This window comes from Pyxicephalus adspersus, chromosome 6 (genome assembly GCF_032062135.1).
Source record: "Pyxicephalus adspersus chromosome 6, UCB_Pads_2.0, whole genome shotgun sequence".
NCBI classification, from domain to species: Eukaryota; Metazoa; Chordata; class Amphibia; order Anura; family Pyxicephalidae; genus Pyxicephalus; species Pyxicephalus adspersus.
In genome coordinates, this window is record NC_092863.1 from 25936139 (window position 1) to 25962479 (window position 26341).

Below are 26341 nucleotides of genomic sequence, written 5' to 3' on the forward strand. Positions count from 1 at the left end.
GCGGGCCTCCGCTTTTTCCAGGCCTAGCAGTAATTGTTGGTTAGTATGTTTTTGCTCCACATTGGCCTGGTGTTGGTTGGCATTGGCCTGCTGTTGGTTGGCATTTGCCAAAACAAGCTGTTTTAGTATTTCCTCCATGCTGGCCTTCCAAACACCCCCTTATAAGGCTGCCTGCATCCTCCACCATATGCGAGCTAGCCCATAGCAACGAGGAGTTTCAAACAGGAAACAGGGCCAACAAGGGTTTTTATTCACTAATACTATTTACACACAAAAACAGAAATTAATACCCAGGCCTCTTTAGCTCCCCCACCTGGCCAAGAAGCTCATTGTTATTCAGCCTGGTACTTCAACTCCACCTTCAGGTCTGTTTGACTAAACAGAAAAGTACTCTGCGTATACCCTGTATCTGGGCAAACCCTGTTATTTCTTTGGTTAGCTGTTACAATATAGATTATATATGCTACTGTACACTTACATTACATGTTTAACTATTTTTTTTATTTTTTTAACAGATTATATAAATATTTAAAGTTTATTATTAAATTTAATAAGTATTGGACATATTTCAGTGAGTTATGCCTAAAAATTATAGCCTACATTGTAAAATAAATTTCCATGCAAAAAAATATACCGCTTTTTGCATTGAAATTTGGATGGAATTAGAACGCTAGGGAGGTTAAGGTTGTTTAAATTTACTGACTGACTTTCTAACTTTACTGGAGTCTCTATTGATGCTATAACTTAACATTACATTTTAACTTTTAAGGTTAGGTCTGACTTGCATTAAAAATGTCGCTCTCTGAACCCTATTTACACTCTTAATATATTTAATGATTTTAAGAATTCCTACATTTTCCTTCTTTTATGTTACTGCAGTCTATCCTAAAATGTTTAACACCCCCTTACCTGACCTTTCACCACTTTTTATTACTCATCTCTGAACTTGCTCTATCTTATCAGTAACTTTTTGTGAGAAAAAAAAAATAAATATTCTAAATGGATACAGTATTCTAAATAGGGCATTATTAGGGCAAATTTAGAGAATCCAGATCTAAGACTGTTGGGCCAGCTAACACCACATCCAAAATGATAGCACCCATCAACAGCTTTAGGACTTTTCAATATCTATACCAGGCTTTTACTAGTAAATAATATGCCTAAATACTAAATAAATGTACATTTTAGAAAGATATTAGTTTTGCAACAGGTCCTTTATGATGTGAAAATATGTGAAGTACAGGAGTTTTTCTGTCTACCTGAGCAGTGAGAATAAAAGCATAGTACAATTTGGAAATGCGCAGAGAAGTCAAACACTGTTAACTGGAATATAGCAAGGGGAATGCTAGGAGAGAGATTTATTTTCCTGCCTGACCGCAGATCCTTTAACAGGTTGAAATGGGATGTGAGCACACTGAGCTGTATACTAATGCAGAAGCAGCTGATATCCTTGAGAATCAGAGCATTACATGCAAAGCTTGTTAACATGACAATGCAACACATGATAGATGAGATGAGTTGAGTTCACTTTGGACACTGGAGCCAGTGAACAGGTTATATACACAACAACCATCATAAACTGAGAAATAGATAAGAATGTAAAATATGTCCAGCTTTTGACAACTATTCCATCCTGTTTGTCTAACTAAACAAACATACAAACAAAAAAACAAAAACTTACCTTCATATTTTTTCAATAATGCCAATAGCAGCTCAGGACTTTCACCGGGGAAATAGGCTCTTAGGGAAAACTTTGGCTACAATAGTGTAGAGAAATATTGTGATTAATATGGGATTAGGAATTTGCTAACTTTTCATTATACAAGTTTTTGCTGTTTTAGGTATTCATATGTATCACCAACACACACAAACAGGTTTATTTGCTCTAACTCATCAGCTGAACTCAAATATACCAACAAAATATAAAAAAACAGAAATATTTATAAAGCACTATTAATGCAATCATGTCACTGTTAAGATTGGAATGTGTTTTTAATTGCAATTAGATGCATCAATATTGTCCAAGAGCATTTAATAAACCATCTGTTCTGACACTGTAGTGTTGGTTCACATTCTGGCTTGTGCTATATGGCATTTAGTGTTGTATTGCAAGACTGGCTCAACAGATTAAGTCTTTTTGTAGGTAATACTGTTTCCATAATTAGAATCTTGCAGGACAGAAATAAAAAAGGATTGTTATGATTATTCCTCTCTTCAACCTGTTACCTTTTTTCTTTTTGTCTAGAAAAATAAATAACGTGATGGGCTGCAAAGAATAAAGTATGAACATATAAACAATCCCACTAAACATGGATTTAAAAAAATGTGCATAGGATAGCAAAATCAAATCCCACTAAACATGGATTAATAATATGTATATCAAATTATACTTTTAGGTAAAATTACCATAAAGGAAAACAAATTCGCAGTTTCTATTTGGTAAGGTCCAATTGGATCCTGTGGTCCTCCTCATACTAAAAATAACTAAACACAAATCTCAAGTCACACTATTATCAATTTGGCCATGTAACATTTTACTTTCTAGTGAGCTAGTGAGCTGCATAATACCACAAATACATCAGCACTTTGCCATATCATATAATGGGCAGTGCATGTCCAGGGCCAGAGCTATGACAAAGGTATGCATTGCTTTATCGCTCTGTTGTAGTGGTACTTTGATGCAATGAATTACCAGAGAAACAACAACGTTCCCCATGATTTTTTTAAAAATGGAAGTGAAAGACAATGCATATCCTCTACACATCTGCCACGTAAACAGACTTAGAAACAAATAATATACTAGCAGAAATCTGCAACTTCAGCAATTGAAACACATTGATTGAAGCAGAGTGTTTGACCTGACACAGAGCATATTTTTTGTCATATACTAGCAACTCCTATGAAGTGAAAGCAGGCGAAGTATGGAGTAAGGCATGCTTCATGCCTTAGGAATAAATGCATGACCAGCTTTTGTTTCAGATATGATAAAAACACTTGCAGCATAGTTCACCTAAAGCCACCATACTCCAAAATGTCAATATGTGATACCCCAGTATCAATATTTGAACCGATCTGGAAAACATATGCAGCAAATGGAAGCTAAACGCATACTGGTCTAGTTCAGTGACTCAGAAGTACAGGCAGTCCCCGTGTTAAGAACATCTGACATGCGGATGACTCCTAGAGACAAATGGGCTTCCCTACAGAGGCTTGATGGGGGGAGGGGGTGTTTTGCAAATATTTTGCTAAACACAATGGGAGGTTCTGTGTGATCTTAAGGACTGAGCTCTTCTGCAACATCTTGTAACACTTTAATGACCAAGACAAACTCTGAAGTTGCTTCTTTTTGCATATCAAAGCATAGCTTGCTCCAGAAGTTAATAAATGTCTAGGCTCCAAAAATTAAAACAGAATCAAAGCTGTGTTTATCTGGTGAGAATATAATAAATGTAGGCCTTTAATCTAGCCCAAATGCCAACCTTAAGAATAATCAGAATGAACAAATAGAACAAAAAGTAGGGTTTTTGTAGGCAAATGATTTAAATTGTATTTATAATAAAATCAAGTAGTACATTTCAACAAATTCAAACAGTTTGGTATGACTTAAGACTTGGGTCTTGGTCATAACCAACTTTAGGGGCACTAGACATTCGACTTCTAACCAGAATCTACAAATCCTTGGTAATAATGTTGTATACTTAAGTCTATTACCTGATGTGTTTCACCCAATCTGGGCTTCTTCAGGGGTGTTGTACGTATAACGAGAATGTACAGAAGTTCATTTGCAGTGTCTATATATATATATATATATATATATAACAAATAAATACATTCAGTAAGTACAGGTAATAATAGTATTGGTGAGTACATAGTGAAGTGGTATACAGGTAATATGTTATAAGGTGATAATCACAAACATTTAGAGTATTAGTACCTGAAAATTCTAGAATTTTTACAGTAACTGACACGATGCTGCCTAATAATTTGTTGATAATGTTAATAATAAAAGTGCGTTTGAGTCTTTTAAAAGTAGGTCATTATTGGCAGGCTAGATATTTTAATAAATCTTTAATCTTAAGTTAGCCTTAAACATTCATGTTACAAGAGGTGATAGCATCAACTATTTAATAAAAATTTAAAAATGATGAATAAAATCACTGTTACAGAGCCATGCTAAGCCGTGCTAAGGAAGAAAAAGAAAATCAACTACTAGCACAGTTAGAAAAAGCAGCAAAAAGTCGAAATGTTTTAATCATGGGAGATTTCAACTACCCTGACATTGACTGGAGTAATGGTACTACAGGAACAGCAAAAGGGAGGAAATTTGTGAATTTATTACAAGATAAGTTTATGGTACAGTATATAGAGGCCCCAATTAGAAGTTATACTCTGCTGGACCTAGTTCTTTCTAGCAATGGGGAGCCTATACCAAATGTGCATATAAAAGAGAATTTGGGTAGCAGTGACCATAATATGATTTAATTTAATGTAAGTTGTAAACAGGAAGCAAAAACAGGAAAGATAAAAACATTTAATTTTAAGAGAGCAAATTTTCCATTAAGGGCGGCTCTCTGTGACTTGGACTGGGAGACAATATTGTCCTCAAAAAACACAAAATATAAATGGGAATGTTTAAAGTTCTACAAAAAGCATAAAAGTATATTCCAATGGGTAATAGGTTTAAGAGGCTATAAAATTAAAACCTATGTGGCTCACAGCTGATGTTAAAAAAGCCATAAGGAACAAGAAAGGGGCATTCCAAAAATATAAAAAATGAAGGATCACCTTCATTGTTTGAAAACTATAAGGAATATAACAAAAGATATAAAAAGGAGATAAAACGTGCAAAACTTTAAAATGAAAGACAGATTGCAAAGGAAAGTAAGGCCCCCAATTTTTTTTAAAATATATTAATAGCAAAAAGATCAGATCTGAGCATGTAGGCCCCTGAAAGGATGTCTCTGGGTTGGTAATTGGGGATAAAGAAAAGGTAGAATTACTAAACACGTTTTTACAGCTCTGTGTACACAAAGGAAAATGTCAGAGCTCAAGTCCAAATTCATAATAGCAAGGTCACTGCCCTAAATGAGTCACAATGGCTCAAAACAGTTGGGCAAAATTAAGGTTGACAAGGCACCAGGACCTGATGGATTACATCCACGTGTCCTCAAAGAGTTGGAAAGGTCCTAGAGAGTTTGATAAAGAACCACATAGAGGAGTTTCTGCTAGAAAAAATTATTATAAGTGATAGTCAGCATGGCTTCAAGAAAGACCGAAGTTGTCAAACAAATTTACTCCCTTTTTATGAGGAAGTAAGTAAACAGGTAGACAGTGGAATAGCAGTTGATATAGTGTACTTGGACTTTGCTTAAGCATTTGACACAGTACCTAACAGACGGTTAATATGCAAGTTAAGGTCAATAGGTTTAGAAAAGTCAATTTGTAATGGATGGAGAACTCGCTTAAAGACCACATCCAAAGAGTTGTAATTAATGATTCATACTCTGAATGGTCTAGGGTTATTAGTGGTGTACCCCAGGGTTCAGTGTTGGGATTTTACTGTTTAACATCTTTATAATTGATATAGAGTTTAAAAGTACGATTTCTGTGTTTGCAGATGATACCAAACTATGTAATGGAATAAGGTCCACACAGGATGTCTATAATCTACAAGCAGACCTGGATGTACTGTTTGATTGGGCAGCCAAGTGGCAAATGACATTTAATATAGATAAATGTAAAGTTATGCACTTGGGGGCTAACAACATGCATGCTTCATACTGTCTAGGGCAGGGGTGCCCACACTATTTTGGACTACAAGACTATAGTGACAGGAACAATGATCAGGACTGGGACAAGAAAAACAGACAGGCACGGGCCATTATAAGCTTACTACTGGAGGATGATCAGCTCATTCACATACGCCATGATGGCCCAGCGAAAGGTATGTGGGATGTACTGAAAAGACTGCATGAAAGATCCAGTTTAAACAGCAAATTGTTTCTGCTGCGGAAACTTTACAAAATGAGGCTCAGCAGAGAACAGGACATGCAGGAGCATATAAACGCCATGCTGGAAGTAATTGCACAACTCAATCTGGGAGAATATAACAGACAGTCACGCGGCAGCCATGTTATTCTGCAGTTTACCGGATACATATACTGCACTGATTAATGCGCTGGAGACATGGTCTGAAACAGATCTGACACTAGCATTTGTAAAAAACAGGCTCATAGATGAGTATCAGAGAAGAAAGGAATTAGTGCATGACTGCACAGAAACTGACACCCGAACCGCTCTTTAAGCTACAGACGCAAGGTTACACAGGAAGGAGACTAGGGTTTGTTTTAGATGCCACAAACAGGGACACATAAAGAAAGACTGTACGATATGGAAAGCAGAGCAAATGAGACAGCGTCCCTCATATACTAAACAGAAGGTCAAATCCACAATCTCTGATCCATGGGAAGGAAACTGGAATTCCACATTTAAAGTGACAGACAACCATATTTGTCAAGGCTGGTGCATCGACTCGGGGGCAACCAGTCACATGACAAATGATAGAAGTTTTTTCACAGAACTTGATCTGAATAACAAAGAAATTATTTGCCTTGCAGACAGACGTAAAATACATGCAGAAGGATATGGGCACGGGACCCTTGTATGCACGGATGATGTGGGACACAATTTAGCTATATCAGTGAAAGATGTGCTTTATGTTCCTGATTTAGATGGAGGACACTTATCTGTGAAGCATCTAACAGCCAGAGGACTCACTGTAAAATTCCAAGGTGACAAGTGTTCTATCCTGGACGGCAAGCGAACAATAGCAAGTGCCAAGCTGGATGATCTGTATCACCTCAAAACAGTGAAGGAAAAGGTGAGACTATCTACACATAAGCATAATGACTGCATACACATGTGGCACAGGCGTCTAGGTCACAGACACCCAGAATGTATACAGGAACTACAAAAGAGGAATATGACAAAGGACTTAACAGTATCCCCTTGTCCAGTTACTGTTAAGTGTGAATGTTGCATAAAATCCAAAGCTACAAGAGCAACACTTCCCAAAGTCAGTCAGAGGAGAGCTTCAAGATCACTTGACCTAGTTCACAGTGATGTATGTTGTCCTCTAAACCCACCTACACCTGGAGGCAACAGGTACGTAGTGACTTTCATAGACGACTATTCAAGATACACAATCACCTACTTAATTGCAACACAAGAGTGAAGTTCTGTTTGATAAATTACAAGACTATGTAGTAAAGACCAGCAACAAGTTTCAGAGGAAGCCTCTCATAATTTGGAGTGATAATGGAGGTGAATTCACAGGATATAAGATACAAAAGCATTTAAACCAGAATAGAATAGAGCATCAAAAGACAGTCCCATACACACCAGAGCAAAATGGGGTAGCCGAAAGAAAGAACAGAACTTTGACTGAAATGATCAGATGTATGCGGACAGACTCTGGACTAGCACAAAAATACTGGGGTGAGGCAGCAATGACAGCCACATGTTTGCAGAACAGACTTCTTTCCAGAACAGTGGAGAAAACTCCATATGAACTGTGGCACAATGAGAAGCCAAGTGTAAAACACCTAAGAATTTTTGGATGCAAAGCATTCATCTACATTCCCGAAGAAAAACGCACCAAACTCCAAAACAGAGCATTTGAAGGTGTCATCGTTGGATACAGTGACAATGTCAAGGGCTACAGAATCCTAAATCCCAAAACAGACAAGGTCACTATTAGCAACGGCATAACTTTTGTTGAAGATATGAGAGACGATGTAATGACAACAGAAGAAGCAAGAACAGAGGAGAAAACCGACACTGACCAGCTCACCTCCGTAACTTCTGAACAAACAGTTGAAGTTGAGTGCAGACCAGTACTGAAGAGCAGAGACAAGCAAGCTCAGACATACAAGCGAGACGCTCAAAGAGATAAAACAAAGGTAAACCACCTGTACATTTCTCATATAAGGCAAGCACTGCCAGTGCCAATGAACCTACATCTTGGGAACACATATCTCTGCTTTCAGAATGGGAAGCCAGCAAATGGATAAAAGCTGTTGAGGCAGAGATAAAATCCTTGCGTGACACCAAAACATGGACACTTACAGAACTACCACCTGGAAGGAAAGCTATAGGTTGTAAATGGATTTTTAAAGTGAAGTACAATGCAGATGGTACAATTGAACGATACAAAGCAAGACTCGTAGCCAAGGGATATTCTCAAAAATATGGAAAGGACTATGATGAAACATTTGCACCTGTAGTCAAACACACTACAATAAGGACTCTGCTGACAGCAGCCTCCACGAGGTAAATGCAAATGAAACATTTTGATGTGAAAACTGCATTCCTACACGGCAAGTTAACAGAAGAAATCTACATGGAACAACAACCAGGGTTCATAGATGAACAAAGGCCAGACCTAGTATGCAATCTTCACAGGAGTATATATGGTCTAAAGCAAGCAGCCAGAGCGTGGAATATACAAATAAATGACGTACTTACACAACAGGACTTTCAAAGGAGTAAAGCAGACTCCTGTTTATACACAAATAAACTGGCAAGCAGATGGATCTATATGCTTATTTATGTGGATGATATCCTGATTTCTTTTGAGCAAGAAGGGGATGAAGCAGAAATACCGAAAACCCTAAATCAGCACTTTGAGACCAAAGATCTTGGCGACATAAAGAATTACCTCTGCATCCAGATTGAGAGAGAGGAAGATGGCAGTTTTCTCCTGAACAAAAAACATAAAATACAAGAAATAATTGAAACATTCGGAATGGAAAATGCCAAACCAGTAAAGTCTCCCATGGAAACCAACTACTTGAAGGAAATCAATAGCCAAGACACAGTTACCAAATAATACTTAGTACAGGAAAGCAATAGGGAAATTGCTGTACCTTACCACTGCTACCAAGGCCTGACATTGCAGCAACTATTGGAATCCTATGCAGAAAGGTTTCAATGCCAAGTCAGATGGATTGGAAAGCTGTAAAGCGAATTATTTGCTACCTTAAAGGGTAAGCGAATGCACTACAAGCTTAAGTTACCAGCGAACAATGAAAGCACCTTAACAGGATATGTGGATGCCCTCTGGGCCGGAGACACCAGCGACAGAAAATCTACCAGTGGCTACTTATTTCTTCTGCCAGGAGGTGCTATCAGTTGGACTAGCAGAAAGCAGCTCTCTGTTACACTATCTTCTACTGAAGCAGAGTACAATGCAGCAGCGCAGGCAAGCCAAGAAGTTATATGGCTGAGACAACTGTTAACAGACTTGGGTCAACCACAGTTGGAACCAACAAAAATCTTTGAAGACAATCAAGTATGCCTTGCACGTGCGCAGATGGAAGGAGTTAACTCGAGAACCAAGCACATTGATGTGAAGTACCACCTTCTTAGGGATCTTCAAGAAAAGGGACTTCTTGAGTTACATTACTGCCCGACTGAAGATATGACAGCAGATATCCTTACAAAGCCCCTGACCGCTGAAAGACACTCAAGGCTTAAAAAAGAAGATGGGTTTACCGGGCTAAGCCTTAGCTGTTGAGAAGGGGTGTTGGGGGTACAAAATCTTACAGCTTAGTCTTTTGCTGGATTGACTGCAGTTCATATTTATAACACTAGATGTCGCTGTTACTAATTCTTACTAATTTCTTGTGGTTTTATTTCTCTCTCTGTTTTTCTATGATGTGTTACATATATCCTGTGTCATTCACCATGTAAGGAGACCTTCCGTTTTTGCATGCATGTTCTAATAAAGACAGTTTCTGTTAACCCACAATGACTGTTCTAGGATGACTCCACTGCACCCAGCAATCATACTCTGCAACAGAACTAAAGCTTTTTTTTTACACAATCACTTTATTTCAGGGGCTCAAAAGTAATTGGACAAAAGGCTATATCATGAGCAGGTAAGGGCAATTCCCTTGTTATGACATTATCAATTAAGCAGATAAAAGACCTGGAGTTGATTTGAGGGGGGGGGGCTTGTATGTGGAAGATTTTGCTGTGAACAGACAACATGCGGTCAAATGACCTCTCCATGCAGGTGAAACAAGCCATCCTTAAGCTGCAAAAACAGAAAAAAAGCCCGGGAAATTGCTACAATATTAGGAGTAGCAAAATCTACAGTTTGGTACATCATGAGAAAGAAACAAAGCACTGGTGAACTCAGCAACGCCAAAAGACCTGGACATCCACGGAAGACAACAGTGGTATATGATCACAGAATCATTGGTGAAGAGAAATCCATGGTGAAGAGAAACCCCTTCAAAACAACCAATCAAGTGAACAACACTCTCCAGGAGGTAGGCGTATCGATATCCAAGTCTACCATAAAGAGAACACTGCACGAAAGTAATTACAAAGGGTGCACTGCAAGGTGCAAGCCACTCATAAGCCTCAAGAATAGAAAGACTAGATTAAACTTTGCTCAAAAACATCTAAAAAAAGCCAGCACAGTTCTGATTAAACATTCTTTGGACAGATGAAAACAAGATCAACCTTTACCAGAATGATGGCAACAAAAAAAAAAAAAGGAGAAGGCGTGGAACAGCTCATGATCTGAAGCATACCACATCATCTGTAAAACATGGCGAAGGCAGTGTGATGGCTTGGGCGTGCATGGCTGCCAGTGACACCGGGACACTAGTGTTTATCAATGATGTGACAGAAGCAGCAGAATGAATTTCATAATACAGATGGACAATGACCCAAAACATACAGCCAAAGCAACCCAGGAGTTTATTAAAGCAAAAAAATTGAATATTCTTGAATGGCCAAGTCAGTCACCTGATCTGAACCCAATTGAGCATGCATTTCACTTGTTCAATACCAAACTTTGGACAGAAAGGCCCACAAACAAACAGCAACTGAAAGGCACTGCAGTATAGGACTGGCAGAGCATTAAAAAAGGCGAAAACCCAGCATCTGGTGATGTCCATGAGTTCAGAACTACGGGGATTGTCAGCAAAGGGTTTTCAACCAAGTATTAGCAATGAACATTTTATTTTTAGCTTTTTAATTTGTCCATTTACTTTTGAGCCCCTGAAATGAAGTGATTGTGTTACAAAAAGCCTTTAGTTCCTCACATTTTTATGCAAACTTTTTGTTCAGCCAACTGAATTAAAGCTAAAAGTGTGCAGTTCAGCTGTATCCCAGTTGTTTCATTTAAAATTAATTGTGGGTAAGTACAGAACCAAAATGAGAAAAAAGTTGTCTCTGTCCAACTGAATTAAAGCTAAAAGTGTGCAGTTCAGCTGTTTCCCTGTTGTTTCATTTAAAATTAATTGTGGTTAAGTACAGAACCAAAATTAGAAAAAAGTTGTCTCTGTCCAAATATTTATGGACCTAACTGTATGTATGGGCTTACCCTATTATGAATTATATTACCTGGCTGTTATCCTCACTCGCATAATTGAATGGCAGGGGCCATCCAAGTCTAAACCCTCTGTCCAAGCTGAACAAGCATTGTCTCCCCTGGACCTAAAAGCCCTGGCCTGGATACCTCCACCCCTCCTCAAACAATATCCCACTGAATCCCCTCCTACTACCGCTGCATTGAATGTTTGGCATTTAGCATACAATCGTTTTCTTTATCACCATTACTCGTCAACCCCTTTGTTTCCTCCCGGGTTTTTTATTAAAGTCCTAGAGGGATACAACAGTCTTGGCACCAAGCCTGTCACTTTGTAGAACCTACACATGGCACTTTTGTACCGGCAAGCCCACAATCCTGGTTAATCAGCAGACAATTGGACAAATTTACTAAAGACCTCTCCACACACATGCACAGACTACTAACTGCTTTTGAGAAGTTACGTACTATGTCTGAGGTGCCACGCCATTTGATGTCGGCTCTGTATAAATTTCTCATTGGTTATCATCATAAAAACTCATCCAGGTTCCTGGCAGATTGGCATAGATGGTTGGGACAGGAGATAGCAGTTTCACTGGCTCATTGTTTTTGAACTGGCACATAAAACCTCTGTCTGCGGATATACCCAAGAGAAAAACTACAAAATCTTATCACAGTGGTACAGAGATCCAGTCACCCTCCAATGCGTCTTTCCATCAGTCCCAAGCACTTGTTGGCGTTGTTGAGTAAGCTTTTTCCATACATATTTGATGGGACTGCCTGGTCCTACAGCCTTAATGGCGAGGTGTCTTTGAAATATGCTCTGATCTGTACCCCACCAATAACCCCTTCCCCAGAATTTGGGTTGCTCTCAATATCCCCTGACCCAAAGCTCAACCCGAAGAAAAGTCTCTGTGGGCATCTTTTAGCTGTTGCACGCCAACTTATTTTGCTATTCTGGAAACAAGCATCCCCCCACACTACCGCTTCAGGTGATGAGTCAACTAAGTTATGAGGATGGAAGAAATCAGGGCCTTTGACAATCAGTGCATGGATAAGTTCTCCATTCCCATAAGTGTTGGGAACAATAAAGTTTAATATTTTTGTTCCTCTAGGATAAAGATCTAGTTACCACACTTTGTTCCTTTTATTTTTTTCCTTGTCTGTTCCCTCTTCTTTTAAGGCCCTTTTTTACTCTGGACACATTATCAAGCATTTTCCTGCATTTGTGTGCATGTGGTACCACAGTGAAGCTAAAATGTGGACAGCAATGTGTAAAATTAACATACTATACGGTTTCATATGTTGCTATATGAACGAAATATCAAATATCAACTTGTACATGTATCCTAATTCATCCTGAAGAGGCAGCACTTACATCAGCTGTGTACCACTATTTGGCCAATAGGAGTGGAAAGCTTGTTCAGCATGTATATAGTATGTATAGAAAAGGCCTTAAGAAATAGTGGATACTGCTTGGAAAACTGTATATGTTTTTTCTTACTGCTTTGGATCATAGGGATTAGAGATGATCGAATTTCTCAAAAATTCGATTCAGCCGGTTCGACGAAATTTCCGAAAAGATTTGCTGCGATCCAAATTTATTTGCGGCGAATGTTAAAAAACGTCTATTTCCCGCCTGCAGAGAGCCTTGATAGTGGTGTAGAACACTGTGCCTTGCAGTAACACGCATAGGGAGTCTGCTGTGGTAGTGGAATAACACTGTGAGTGAGTATGACATGCAGATGACAGGCGTCGCTATTAGAATCACTGCACACTTCACTTATTTGGGCAGTCACGGGGCCAAAACTGACCTAATAACTCAAGTATGAACTCAGCTTTACAGGTCCACGTCAAAAAGAAGTGCACTCCTTTTACACCCTTGTCAGCTGATTCCACAAAGATGCCTACAGAACCTGTTTTATTAAACCCGACAGAGTGGAGAGGGTGTCAGCACTAAGTTTGTGTTTACGTCACTGATTATTTTGCCCTTCCTCTGATCCATCAGAACAATAACCCACCAAAAACGGATCCGGTCTGTGGAGCATCTGCCTTCACCGGGTCAGCATTTGCTCAATAATTCATAAGTATTGCTAATGCCAACAAAAAAAAACAGGAGTGTATCCAAAACAGAGATAACACGTGAATGGAATATTTGCATGTCTTCTGTGTTTTGTACCCACTCCTGCTTTTGGCTACCAAATCATAAGCCAATTCTGATGGGACCATACAGGCCTTACAGCTGCTACACAGACAGATCAGAAGAAGGGTCAAATAAATAGTGATGTCATCCAGGCCAAAAAGGCAAAATAGTGGCCCGGTCATGGACTGGGGAGGGTGGGAGAACAGCATCAGGAGGCCACAGAATGGCACAATGAGAGTGTGGAGGTGGCAGCAGAATCAGGAGGCCACAGAGTGGCACAATGACAGATTCTAGAGGTGGCGGCAGCATGATTAGGCCACAGAGTGGCACAATGACAGAGGAGACCACAAAGTGACCCAGTGACAGAGTGGGGCGGTGGGTGGCAACACCAGTACCCGCTGACGAAGGTGGGTGAAAGAAGAAGCACTTGGCATCTGATGTGTGGCATCAGGCGGGGACTTGACTCCGAGGGGCTCTCGCTTCTGGCTCCAAGTGGCCAGCACACGCTGGGTGCAAGCCGCTCTAAGGACAGTGACAGCTGGGAAGTTTGACTGGGGCGGTACACCTGTTAAACGGTAACGCGTTTACCGTAACCCATGGAGCAGAAGGGCAAAAGCTCGTTTGATCTTGATTTTCAGTCTGAATACAGACCGTGAAAGTGGGGCCTCTTAATCCTTCCCATTTTTGGGTTAGGAGCAGGAGGTGTCAGAAAATTTACCACAGGGATAACTGGCCACAAAGTGGCACAAGGAGTGTGGAGTGTGTGGAGGTGGCGGCAGTATCAGAAGGCCACAGAGTGGCACAAGGACATAGTGTGTCTAGGTGGCGGCAGAATCAGGAGGCCACAGAGTGGCACAATGACAAAGTCTGGAGGTGGCGGCAGCAGCAGCATCAAGCAGGGACCACAGAGTGGCACAATGACAGAGTTTGGAGGTGGCGGCAGCATCAGGAGGCTACAGAGTGGCACAATGACAGAGTCTGGAGGTGGCGGCAGCATCCTGATGCTACAGAGTGGCACAATGACAGATAACTGGCTTGTGGTGGCCAAGCGTTATTAGCGGCGTCGCTTTTTGATCCTTCGATGTCAGCTCTTCCTATCATTGTGAAGCAGAATTCACCAAGCGTTGGATTGTTCATCCACTAATAGGGAATGTGAGCTGGGTTCATGCAGCACATTCAAATTCTGTGCCGTTGGATGAGTGCACACAAACTGTTGTCTCTTGGCTTCAATCGCTTCAGTGATTGACTGCTGACAGAATGACTGACGAGAAGTAGGAGGAGCAGGAGCATCCAGACCAGCAGTAGATGGAAATGACATGCAGCTCCCTTTGGCTGAGGTGGTGGAGCCTTGACTGCTTGAAACGCGGTGCGTGCCACTTGGTGATGTAGCGGTTGCTGCAGCAGGCTGGACCACCACATTGGAGCCACGGTTCTCCCAGGCCACTTTATGGTGACGCTGCATATGTTGACACAGGTCCGTGGTGCCAACATTGGCACCCTGGCCATGCTTCACCAGCTGCCCACATATTCTACATATGGCCATGTTAACCTCCTCCAGCGGCTTAACAAAAAACTGCCACACCGCCGAGTAGGTGATTTTCCCTGCACCACTACTTCTTCGGCAGGTAGGCTGCTGCAAAGCAGGTGGTCTACCCCGGGCACATTTGGCTCCCCACCTCCCACTGCTGCCACCCCGCTGACTACCAGCCATGCTACCTTGCTGGCTCAGCCGCTGCCTCACGGGCAAGCTGTCACCCTCTTCTGCTGATGATGATGAAGCCCCTTCAGCTCCCAAGTGCGATCGGCTTCATCATCATCGAGTAGTGTATGCACGTCACTGATATCCTCCTCAACGGTCTCTGGGTCAGGAGCCTGACCGCTCGCAACACCACCTTTCACACCACTCTCCTCATCACTACTTGCCCGCCTAGTGAAGAAACCGGGGGATGGCTCCTCCAGATCTTGGCTGGGCAGTAGCTGCTGACTGTCCTCTACTAGCTCGTCCTCGCTGTATAGTGGAGCTAAGCCCACAGCATACAATACTTCTGTTGCTGAGGGAACAGCAAAGGATGTAGACAAGTTGAGGACAGGTGAGGGCACAGGGTCTGCTCCCAGGCCATGCAAACTAAGGGTTGTGTCTGACGAACCCAACGACTGTTGGCTGGGGGTGTCTGATGTCACTTGGGATGAAGTGGATGACCGAGTTAACCAAACAGGGATAGCTGGGTTGCTGGTCAAGACACGACCGCTAGATGACACTGAGAGCTCAGGCCTCTCGCTGCGACTCCTGCTGACACACCCCCTTACTCTGCTGCTACCTCTGCCTGCGCCAGAAACATTTAGGCCTCTGACACTCCTCTGTGCATGGCCTGCCACTTATCTGTCTGACATACTTTTACTTGAACTAAATAAATTTAAAGCAAATTAAAACACACCTAAAAGCGACGAATATATTTTTATTTTTGTACAGAAATAGGCCACTAAACGCTTTTAGCACCAATAATTGCAACAGGGAACTGCGTATATATTTTTCTTTTTGTACTCAAATACGTCACTAAATGCTTTCACCACATATAAATGCAGAAGTGAACTGAGATTATATTTGTATTTTTGTACTGAAATACGTCACTATATATATATCACATCAAATATACACGTGCGTGTATATTTTTCTGGATATATAGATTGATGGAATGACAGAGCTGTAAAATGGCTATTTGGATCCCCAAATAATCTTTCCCTGCATTTGTACATCGCTTTTCTAGCACTGTCCCTAGACCCTTCTGAGGTCTCTCCCTGCACCAAGATGCTGTAAAATAATTCCGCCCTATCCTTTCCCTGCACTTGTAAATCACTTTTCTAGCACTGTCCCTAGCGCCTTCTGACGTCTCTCCCTGCACTAAGATGCTGTGAAATGATTCCTCCCTATCCTTTTCCTGCACTTCTAAATCATTTTTTTAAATTTTTTATCACAATGAGGTTTTTCCTAGCGCCTGCACACGTCTCCCCCTGCACTCAGAACGCTGTAAAATGTCTTAATCCAAGATGGCTGAGGCTATTTAGAGGGGTGTGACATCACAGGGCTGGCTGGCTGCTGATTGGCTGCATGCATGGCAATATGGGTCATCCCGCCTTCCCAGAGTTCCTTGCCCCATGTCCTCACACGTGTAGCCGCCATTTTAGAAAAAATTGCCATTTGTTTCAACGAATTGCAAGGTAATTCGGATTCGTTGCAAATCTAATTTTTTCGATTCGATTCGCTCATCTCTAATAGGAGTGTTTTCTGTGCATTCAATAAATGAAGACATGATGTTTTAAGATATTTGTTGACGTGGAAGTACTTTCTTGGGTGCCTAAAAAGATCCTATATATTTTTTATAATGTATATATTTTTTATAATTTTTCTTGAATATTGAATGATCGGCACCAGGAATATTTAGCACTCGTTGGTTTTGTCTTCCCTTTAATTAAATTTTTTTTTAAAAACCTTGCTTACCAATATGCAATATTAGTTATGTGTTTTAGGAATTCAATAATAATTTAACAGGGCCACCTGGAAAACAACATAAAACCTAATTATATATGGTGGCGTTAGATCATGTTTATTCAAAGATAGTTTGTGCAGCAAACACAGTAATATTTTACATATTTCTAAACATGCACAGGCATATAACTCCATATTCCTATGTAGAGCAGAATGCACAATCTTTCTATTGCAGTATGTGTGTTGTTATGGACCTATGTGTGTTGCAAGTCATCCTTATTTAGGAATTAAATGTTGCCACGTTGGTAACATTCTTATGGTCCACATAAGAAAGACTTAACCAAGCTCAAATGTTGAAAGGAGGTTTCTCTTAACATACTTTCAGTGAGAACTATTTTACTATAAGATACTCAGATATCTGATTATAGTGTGCTTCCTTTGCATATGGCAATAATGTAATATCATCTGAATCATTGTGCTAAATGATTCTATAGCTATCTTCTCCCTATTGTGTATGTTTCACAACACATTGCACCTGTACATCAAACAAGCTATCATACTTCACTAGAACTAATTACTGTTTGCAGAGATATAACAGGATAATCTTCAATTAAACGTAAGAATATTGTCTGTACAACATCATCAGAAGTACTACTTGTGTGTGCTATGGTTTAGTGTGCTCTCTGAGTATGCAATATCTGCAAGATCCGTGGTTGGTTATGTGTGCTGTGAAGATACATTTTCTTTTTGCATATACTATGAGCCTGATTTATTAAAGCCCGTCTGGAGAAAATAAACTATCATAGGAGAACTTGGGTTATCCAGCAAACCTGCAACAGATCCAGTCAAGGATTGAAAACATTTGCCAACTAATAGCAAGTGATTTCTAAAAAAATATATTCAGAGTTTGCTGGATCACTCACGTTCTCCCACAGTAGTCTATCTTCTCAAATTTTGGAGAACTCAGATAAATCAGGCCCTGTGTGTGCACAATCTGTCAGTGTGAGTTTTGACTACATATGTTTTTTCTGCATTCTCTGACCATGTGTATTCTGTGTGCATGTTTTCTGTGTCTGTGTATGCTGCATGTGCAATATTTTTGCTGCATGCTCTAAGTGGGGGGGTGGCCCACTGCTTTTACTTTCTCTGTGTGCAATCACTTCAAAGTTTGTGTACTAAAGTGGGCAGCACAAGATGACAAGGAGAAAAGCAGCATTGAAAAGTAAAATATGTATGAAAGTAGAGAAAATCAGAACATTACCTGTATATTATCCTTATTATATTCTTGTGTAAAAGAATGTGTGAATACCCTTATTATAGTACTCACTTCAATGTTTCCATCACATTCAAGAAGTGCATCCCTATATATAAGAAAAAAAGTGTTAAAGCATAAGATTTTTTTTTGTTGAAACAAAAAACAATGCCAATAAAAATATGGGAAATACACATTTTTTAAGTAAACTAAAGGCTGCACTTAAAAGCTTTTGTAAGAGCCAATTATGTGGGAAAGTGTTAATGTGTAAATTCTATCCTCCCTAAAAATTAGTCCCAATAAAATACTGTGGCAAGAGCCAAAGCAGGCCATTCAATGGAGATATCATAAAAATATAAAGCCGTCACAAAAGTAAAATGGTTCATATAATCACTTACCATTATAAATTTTGGATTGCTAATAGATGGATTTTCTATCTTTTAGACACTCCTAACTAGTAGAAAATAAACCATCTTAAGACATTTTGGAGTTCTGGAAAGCATCTGTTCCTTTAAACCCACGTACCAGACAAACCATTGACAGATTTGTCTAAATATAATCTATTGTAAATGACCTGTGAGCACATTTTCAGGTACTCCCAAAAGGAAGATCAGGTCCAAGAAATCTGTATTAAAAATAGCATACACAATGAACACATTTGACCTCTATTTAGCTAACTTACTGTATATATATCCAAAAAAGATGACTTCCTGTTTAACACATCAGTCTTTCGTCTAGGGCAGGGGTGTTAAAATCAAACATATAAGGAGCCAAAATCAAAAACACGGTCATGGTCACAGGCCGAAATGTTTATTGGGATCTTAATATTTATGGAACAGTCTCAAACTGACAATGTTTTAACCATGTTTTAACACCCACCCCCCGGGCCACATTTGGCTAAAACTGTTCTGTTCAATAAAAAATGTATTTGATATAGGGAAAGAACATTGGAAACATTGTAACACCTGGAAACAATGCAAGCTCTTTGTAAGGTCATTCAGGCTGCAAAGAAGAAAAAATTAAAAATGAAATAATGCAATATGCATGGTATCTAGTTTTGGAGCAGAACACAACAGTATTTTCTATTCCTGAATGCTTTTCAATGTTTAGGAGTCTGAAATAACATAGAACAGGATGGTGATGCTTCCTCAACTACATACGCCTGCAACCAGTTAGTCAACAAAAGCCACATGTCACAAGCCTAGGCCCATTACTAGACACTATCACCTGGTCCAGATACAAAGCACAGTAATTCATTTTATGTGTGCTGATGCACAGTGTGCAATATGTCTTCCCTCCCTGGAAGGTCACTACGATTACAGTGGGGAACGCATTTTTTGTTGAGTTAGATCCTACACTTGTTTTTCACTAATTTTTGGGTGGTGAAACCAGAAATTACCCCAGTTTTTTGCTATCACATCCCGTTTTTACGATACATGGTACCCTCCATTTTTGTCAAAAAACGTACAATTTTTACATACAATGAAAAAATAATGAAATAAAAACTTGAATGTACTGTTTATTTAGAATTCTTTTGTTCATACAAAGAAATTATTGTTACTCTATGACAAATTTTTTACAGTAAAACATTTGAAAATTAATTGGGTAAGCGGTTAGGGTAAAAATTTACACCTATAGCTTTTCCTGGAGTGTTCAGTGTTAGGACAATCCCACCGGATGCTCCACCCCACACAGATGACACAATTATGTTGGCGATATTGCAACAACTCAATGACTCTCTTTATGTCTGCATATTCATCATATTCAAAGAGAAACTGAATGGCCAATAGGAGCTGACCCATATATATTGCCATTGTGAAGGAGGACACACTTTAAGCTCCACTTTGGGCACTATCAATGAATAGCCGCCATTCAGTTAAGGTATAGATTGGGATTTCCAATTCCACCATTAAACCAGGTATGTTATGGCAATACACAAAGCCACTGTCAGTTCTAAAGAACTGCAAAAATGCAATTTCTCTGGTTAAAAAGTATGATACCTTTGTTCCTTTTTCCAGTAAGTTTTTCCCATGCAGTCTTGATGCTAGGAGTTCTGAAGCCTTCTTTGATAGTCGTAAATCACTCAACTCATGCCCTTACAAACAGAGTCCTCTTCAATTTCAAACTCTTCATCATTGTTGACACCTAGTTCATCACCATAATCATGTTCTTCAAGAGAGGGCAGTAACGAAAACCGGCACTGGTATTTCATCTGAATGGGCCACTGGGCATATAGTCGATGGTAGACTATGATACTCTATGTTATATTTATTTTTCTTGTTGAAGTTTTAACTATACAAAAGTAACAGTCACTAAAATGATCTCCTGGCTTCCGCCAATCCATAGGTATACCAAATGGCATCTTATCACGTGTTCCCTTTGTCCACATCCGTAAATCCTCAACACACTGTTTGCACACCTTATGAGGGGCCCAAGACTTATCTTGATCACTAAGTTTAACTTTGAAAAATGCCATATAGGCTTACTTTACAAATGTGCTAATGTTTGCCCTTTGACTGCGAATGGTGAAACTGCCATAACAAAATGAATCAGGGTTGTTTAGGCACTTACGACGAGAAACAGCAGAGCCAGACATGATCTAAAAGAAAGGAATTACGTGTGTAGGTAGAAAAATAAGCTTTGCCTATTCACTACGTAGAGCAGCACACAACATCTGACCACACTGTCTTTCGTGTAACCTACCTGCAGTAGGCTCTGAGTCTCTCCTCCACTCCTGCAACAACGGCAGTTACAGGGAAGCTAATGGGGGCCACATAATATAGCCACGTGGGCCGAATTCGGCCCACAGGTCTTGTGTTTGACACCCATGGTCTAGGCTAATACTTGACTGATGCTACAAAATTATGTCAGTTTAAAGGGAATTTCAAGAGACACATGCATATTAAAGAAAATCAAATATGTACACAGCCCTTTAACCTCTGTAATCTGGAAGGGTAACCTGGCAGCTCCCACCCTATCCCTTTTATTTTCAGCTTTACTGTCTTACTTTTTTAGATAGCTGTCTCACTGTTTATCTATATGCACATGATTTTATTCATAAGACTTCCCAGAAAGCACAGCAAATAGAAAAAACCCTAAATAACATCAGTATTTAGTATTAGCATCCATAGCTTTTATGTTCTGGGTAAACATGGATTTAGGGATGTGTGTTGTGGTTTGTTCGAAACATCCCAAAAATGTGCTAAACCTTTCACTATACTACTTTTTCTGTTTCTTTTCTGGTCACAGACTAGCTCAAAATGTGCATAACAGGTAAAAATCAGAAGTCAGAACCAATGAGATGCCTCCCTGGTGGTGCTGAATAATGAAAAGATTTCTATATATACTTATCAGAACGTAGTGTGCCATTAATTCACCAATTCTATTTGCAGAAATCAAAAATCAATTACTGTTGCACATTTTTTTAATTTGCAGTTCTCCAGTCCTTTGGCAGACAAACAGATTTTGGTGTAAATATAAATCTAAAAAGTTTAATCCGTCCAGAGCACCTATTACAAATTTTCTGCATTCTAGCTTTGTCTTACTGTGCTTAGGTTGTTTGGCTTTGTTTCCAGCTAGAAAGAATAAAGTTAGATAGAGTTGGTTGCAACTCATTGCATAAAACTTTGCATTAAAACGCTTCCCTGGAATGGTAATGAGTGTTTCAGCCTTTGTTATATGTGATTTATGGGTCTATGCAATGGAGGCAGATAATGGCATATAGGAAAAATTGGCAGGGTGCCATACAAGTCTTAGTAAACATAGGAGTATGGTAATGTCCATATGTCACATATGCTGAATCTCTTAAAATTTAAAGGGCTAAAATCCAATGAGGGCTGGGTCAAAAACAGCAAGGTTGGAAAGGAATATCATTGTGAAATCATAGTAAACAATTTTAGCACAGGACAGTACAATGTGCAAGATTAAAACATGTATATATATATTATAATATATAGAATATATATAAAAAGATCATTTAGGATGATGTAAGACTTACCTGAAGATATCATCAATAACTCTAAAAATAGATGGGTGACAAGCAGCTCTTGGCTGTCAAGAAAAAAAGCATGCATGATTCTAACACATACACAAATTTGTTGATTAAGATCCTAACACAAATAGCATAGTGAAGTTTAGTGTATTGTATTGTTCATGAACTTTAACATTAATGAACATGAAATATTATTATAGCATGAAATAATATTAAAGGATAGACTAAGCAAGTCAAGCAATGTTAGTGGAAAAAAGATCTAACAGCACTTAATTTTTCTTACATTTGCCTGTTAAGTATACATCTCAGAAGTACTATTATAACAAAGTAACATTTCACTCAAACTAGAAGTCTAAAGCATTTAAGGAGATATTAGGTTCTGATACCATTGCCAAAGAAAAATACAATGTTCTGATAAAAATAGGATGCAGCTCACATGACTCCTCAAAACTACAGAAAAAAGGAGATTTTTTTTAAACAGACTACTCCAGAAGTGATGAAGACATCCTATCTGTCCAATGCCATGAAAAATGCATCAATGTCACTATTGACAGAATCTGAGGACACCAAACTCTATTGCAATACACTTTTTTGTTCTTTTTTTTGGATGTGTTAAATTGACCTTCAGACAATGTTAACAGTACACAGCACTTCAATTAGGCAAAATAAAAATGTAACTACATTTTTTTTACAGTTGCATCATGTACACAAAAACAATAGTTGTCAAATAATTAGAATAGGTTACCTGTAAACTAATCTTACATTTTTTAGACAAAAATGTACCAACTTATTTGACTTAATATGCATGCATTGCCTTTTATTTTACGTCAAAATACAAACATATTCATCACAAACCCAAAAAACGATTCTAAATAATAACTTCCCAATACTCCTGTACACTGAACTGCATGGTTAAAAAAATGATTGCAAATAAATACATGTCAACTCTTGGATCATAAATCTTCAGATATGGGAGAGTACTAATACTAGTACAAATTTGTCTCTGTGTGACGATATCAATTTTATTGGTTATGTTACACTATCTCAACGTGTAGATGAATGATGGCCAAAGCAGTAATTAAAATTACTTTTTTGCATCTAACAATCATTCACAGTTGTTTAAACTTGTCAGTAGAAATAAGTTAACTTGCACCCATCCCACCCCACCCCTCATACTTACAGGATAGGCTAATAACTCTACTTTGTACGAAAGCACTATATACTTGCTATGGTCGCAAATTGAGCTTTTATTCATAATCTTGAGGTCTAATATTAAAAAATCAAGGTTAAAAAATAAGTTATAGTGTCAGTGTTAAACAGCATGGTTAACTGCTCCTTCATGTACAAAACCTGCTTTAAAACGTACTGAAAATCTGTACGAAACCCTTTAAAAGTAAAAATTCTGTTCGTTTTTTATTTTTTAAGTGCAACACCCTTTTTAAAAAATCGCCTAGGCAATCGAGAATGAATGGGAGCGCAAAGCCTCCCAGGATACCTACATCAGGCATCTTGGGAGGCCCTTGGGTGCGCTTTCTGTTCGGGCATGCGCAGGTGCCTTTTTGCGCAAAGATAAAAATTTTCCGATGTCACGCATGTGCAGTGAAATCGTTAATTTTATTTTTCAAATTTTTCATTTTATTTGTCACCCGATCCAGCGCCTGGGTCATTTGACGTAGGATGAAGAACAGGAAAAAGAAGAGAAGATAGTGGCGCTCGGAGCGCCGGTTTCGGGACGACGCAGGACGCCGGATTGAAGGTAAGTGTATTTTTTTTTTTTTTTTGCTGTTTTGAGTTTAGTTCATCTGTAAGGAACTATGAAGGTTTAATAGTTGCCTGTCATTTTTATTTTGATCGAAGTATTTTAAGCCATTTGTCTGGAACAAGTATGTAGATACAAGCTCTAGGGACACTGTGACTTTCTTGATCTGCTTATTTGTTTTAGCTTGGTGTCTCAAAAGTCACTGAACCCAGAGAAGGTCAGGCAGCTGTAATTTTCAGTTTGACATGGGCAAATAACAACTATAAAACATAATAACATAATAAACCATAGCACCCACCATACATCAAGATTTATCATTGGGTGATACTGATGCAACATAAAGAATATTTTGGTCCTTGAGCGTAAAAAGCATAAAATAGACACACACAAGTCTATTTAAAATTTAATCCACTGCATCATCACAATTCAGTGTAGGGGCCTACCACTATTGGAACAAAGGAATTAATTTAAATTGTATCGAATCAAGTATATTACATATATACTGTAGATATGAAATGTTTAACAAAAAATGCATTTAAAGAAAAAATACCAAAAAACGTTTTTTTCTACAAAACTTTAAAAAAGTGATCCCATAGTGAACAAAACCTCAAAATGCTAATAAAAAAGTGAAAATATGGTAAAACAGAAATGAAGAAAAATAAAATGTCACATTTGTTCTCTGAGTATTAAGAAAAAAAAAAGAAAAGAAAATAGCACCAAAACAAACTAATGCACAAAAAAAAATCTGTAAGTATAATAGACAATTTTTCCTTTTCCTGGCACTCCTCCTGCCAGCACACAAACGGCATGTAGCAAGCATTAGAAAATACATCCAATTTATAGTGTCTAATGAAGGTATTTGGAGATTTCCAGCTAGCTGCCTTGCAAATTGTCTCTGGTAAAACTTTTCCTGCCATTACCCTCGTTGAGTGGGCTCTGATCTCTTGTGGTGGGTTCACACCCATAGGGAGAATTAGCAAATTTTTTTGCTTCTAGCATCCAGTAGAAAAGATTCTTGCAGGAGCAGCTTGCCCTCTCTTTGGTCCGCTGGGAAATATGAACATATTTTCCATGTTTCTGAAGCCCTGTGTGCTTTGTAAGTAGGTGGATATTATGTGGGCCATATCCAAACTCCTAGACTCCAAATACTTCTCCTCCTGTGCTGTACTGATTGCTGGTAGCACTGCCTCCCAGTTTAGGTGAAACACAGATGTGCGGGGAAGGGGGCAGACGTACCTTGACTGCAGGGTACTTGCAGCTCTGAGACTCTGCGAGCTGATGGGATTGCTATTGGAAAACAGTTTCCCAGGTCAACTTCTCTAAGGAACATACTTCAACAGGATGAAAAGGCGTCATCTAAAGAGCTTTAAGTACTAGTAGCAAATCCCATGTTAGGAATAAGGATCTCAAAGGGGGTCTTATCTTGATTGCTGCTTTCAAGAATTGCTGGACCAGAATACAGTGGTGCCTCTGTTTACAAAATTATTGGTTCCAAAAACCATTTCCTAATCCAAAATTTCATAACTGGAATCAAGTTTTCACATAAGAAATAAAAGAAATAGAAATTATGCGTTCCCATAACCAAAAAAATAGTCAAACATTCATTTTATGCATTTTAAAGCTGATTCTGTTCGCCTGGAAGATACACCGCAGATAGGTCTACCAGAGGTTCTGCCCACTGGAAGATTGCCGATACTGTCTGCAGTAGGCAAGGGCTTCTTGTTCCCCCCTGCTTGGTAATGTATGCTACTGCTGTCCTGTTGTCCATCAAGATTTTCACCTTCTTGTGTAATAAAAGACTCAAGAATGCCTTCAGGCCTTGCCACGCTACCATTAATCCCAGTAGGTTGGACCCGGTTGTTGATGAGACCGTCCATTGCCCTTGTGCCTGGTATTTGCCACAATGAGCACCCCAGCCCTTTATGCTTGCATCTGTAGTTAGGATTATCCAATCTCCTTATATTAGGGATTTCCCCTTGAAGAGATTATGTAGTGATGTCCACCATAACAGGTCTCTCTGTACAGGTAGGTGACGACGGATCTCTAGTTTTAGGGATACATGATTCCACTGAGTGAGAAAACACACCTGCAGTCTTTTTGTATGTCGTCTGGCCCAAGGAATAACTGAAATACAGGCATTCGTCAGACCTATTACTTTCATACATTCTCTTGAATTCACCTTGGGAGTTCTTGAGAACCGCCAAACCAATCTCTTATTTGAGATATCTTGTGCTAAGTTAGAAACACCTTTGCCTCTTCTGTATCTACTGTTACCCCAAGATATTACATTCTCTCAGTGGGGCACAATTGACTCTTCTGGTGATTT

The 26341-nt window shown here is 39.2% G+C and overlaps 2 protein-coding genes across 6 annotated transcripts in view; one reads left to right on the forward strand and one right to left on the reverse strand.

The window, feature by feature from the left end:
* Positions 1-26341, forward strand: part of AOPEP (aminopeptidase O (putative)) — a 404684-nt gene that overhangs the window by 368719 nt on the left and 9624 nt on the right. The gene's annotated exons all lie outside the window — the stretch shown is intronic.
* FANCC (FA complementation group C) overlaps positions 1-26341 on the reverse strand; it is a 187981-nt gene that overhangs the window by 22503 nt on the left and 139137 nt on the right. For 4 of the 5 annotated variants that reach the window (XM_072414976.1, XM_072414977.1, XM_072414974.1 and 1 more), the window contains 3 exons: positions 22263-22315; positions 18275-18374; positions 1682-1757 (listed from right to left, as the gene is read on the reverse strand). In XM_072414976.1, coding sequence (XP_072271077.1) covers positions 1682-1757; positions 18275-18374; positions 22263-22315 — 229 coding nt within the window. The remainder of the gene's footprint in view (positions 1-1681; positions 1758-18274; positions 18375-22262; positions 22316-26341) is intronic. The other variant, XM_072414978.1, reaches the window with a different exon arrangement.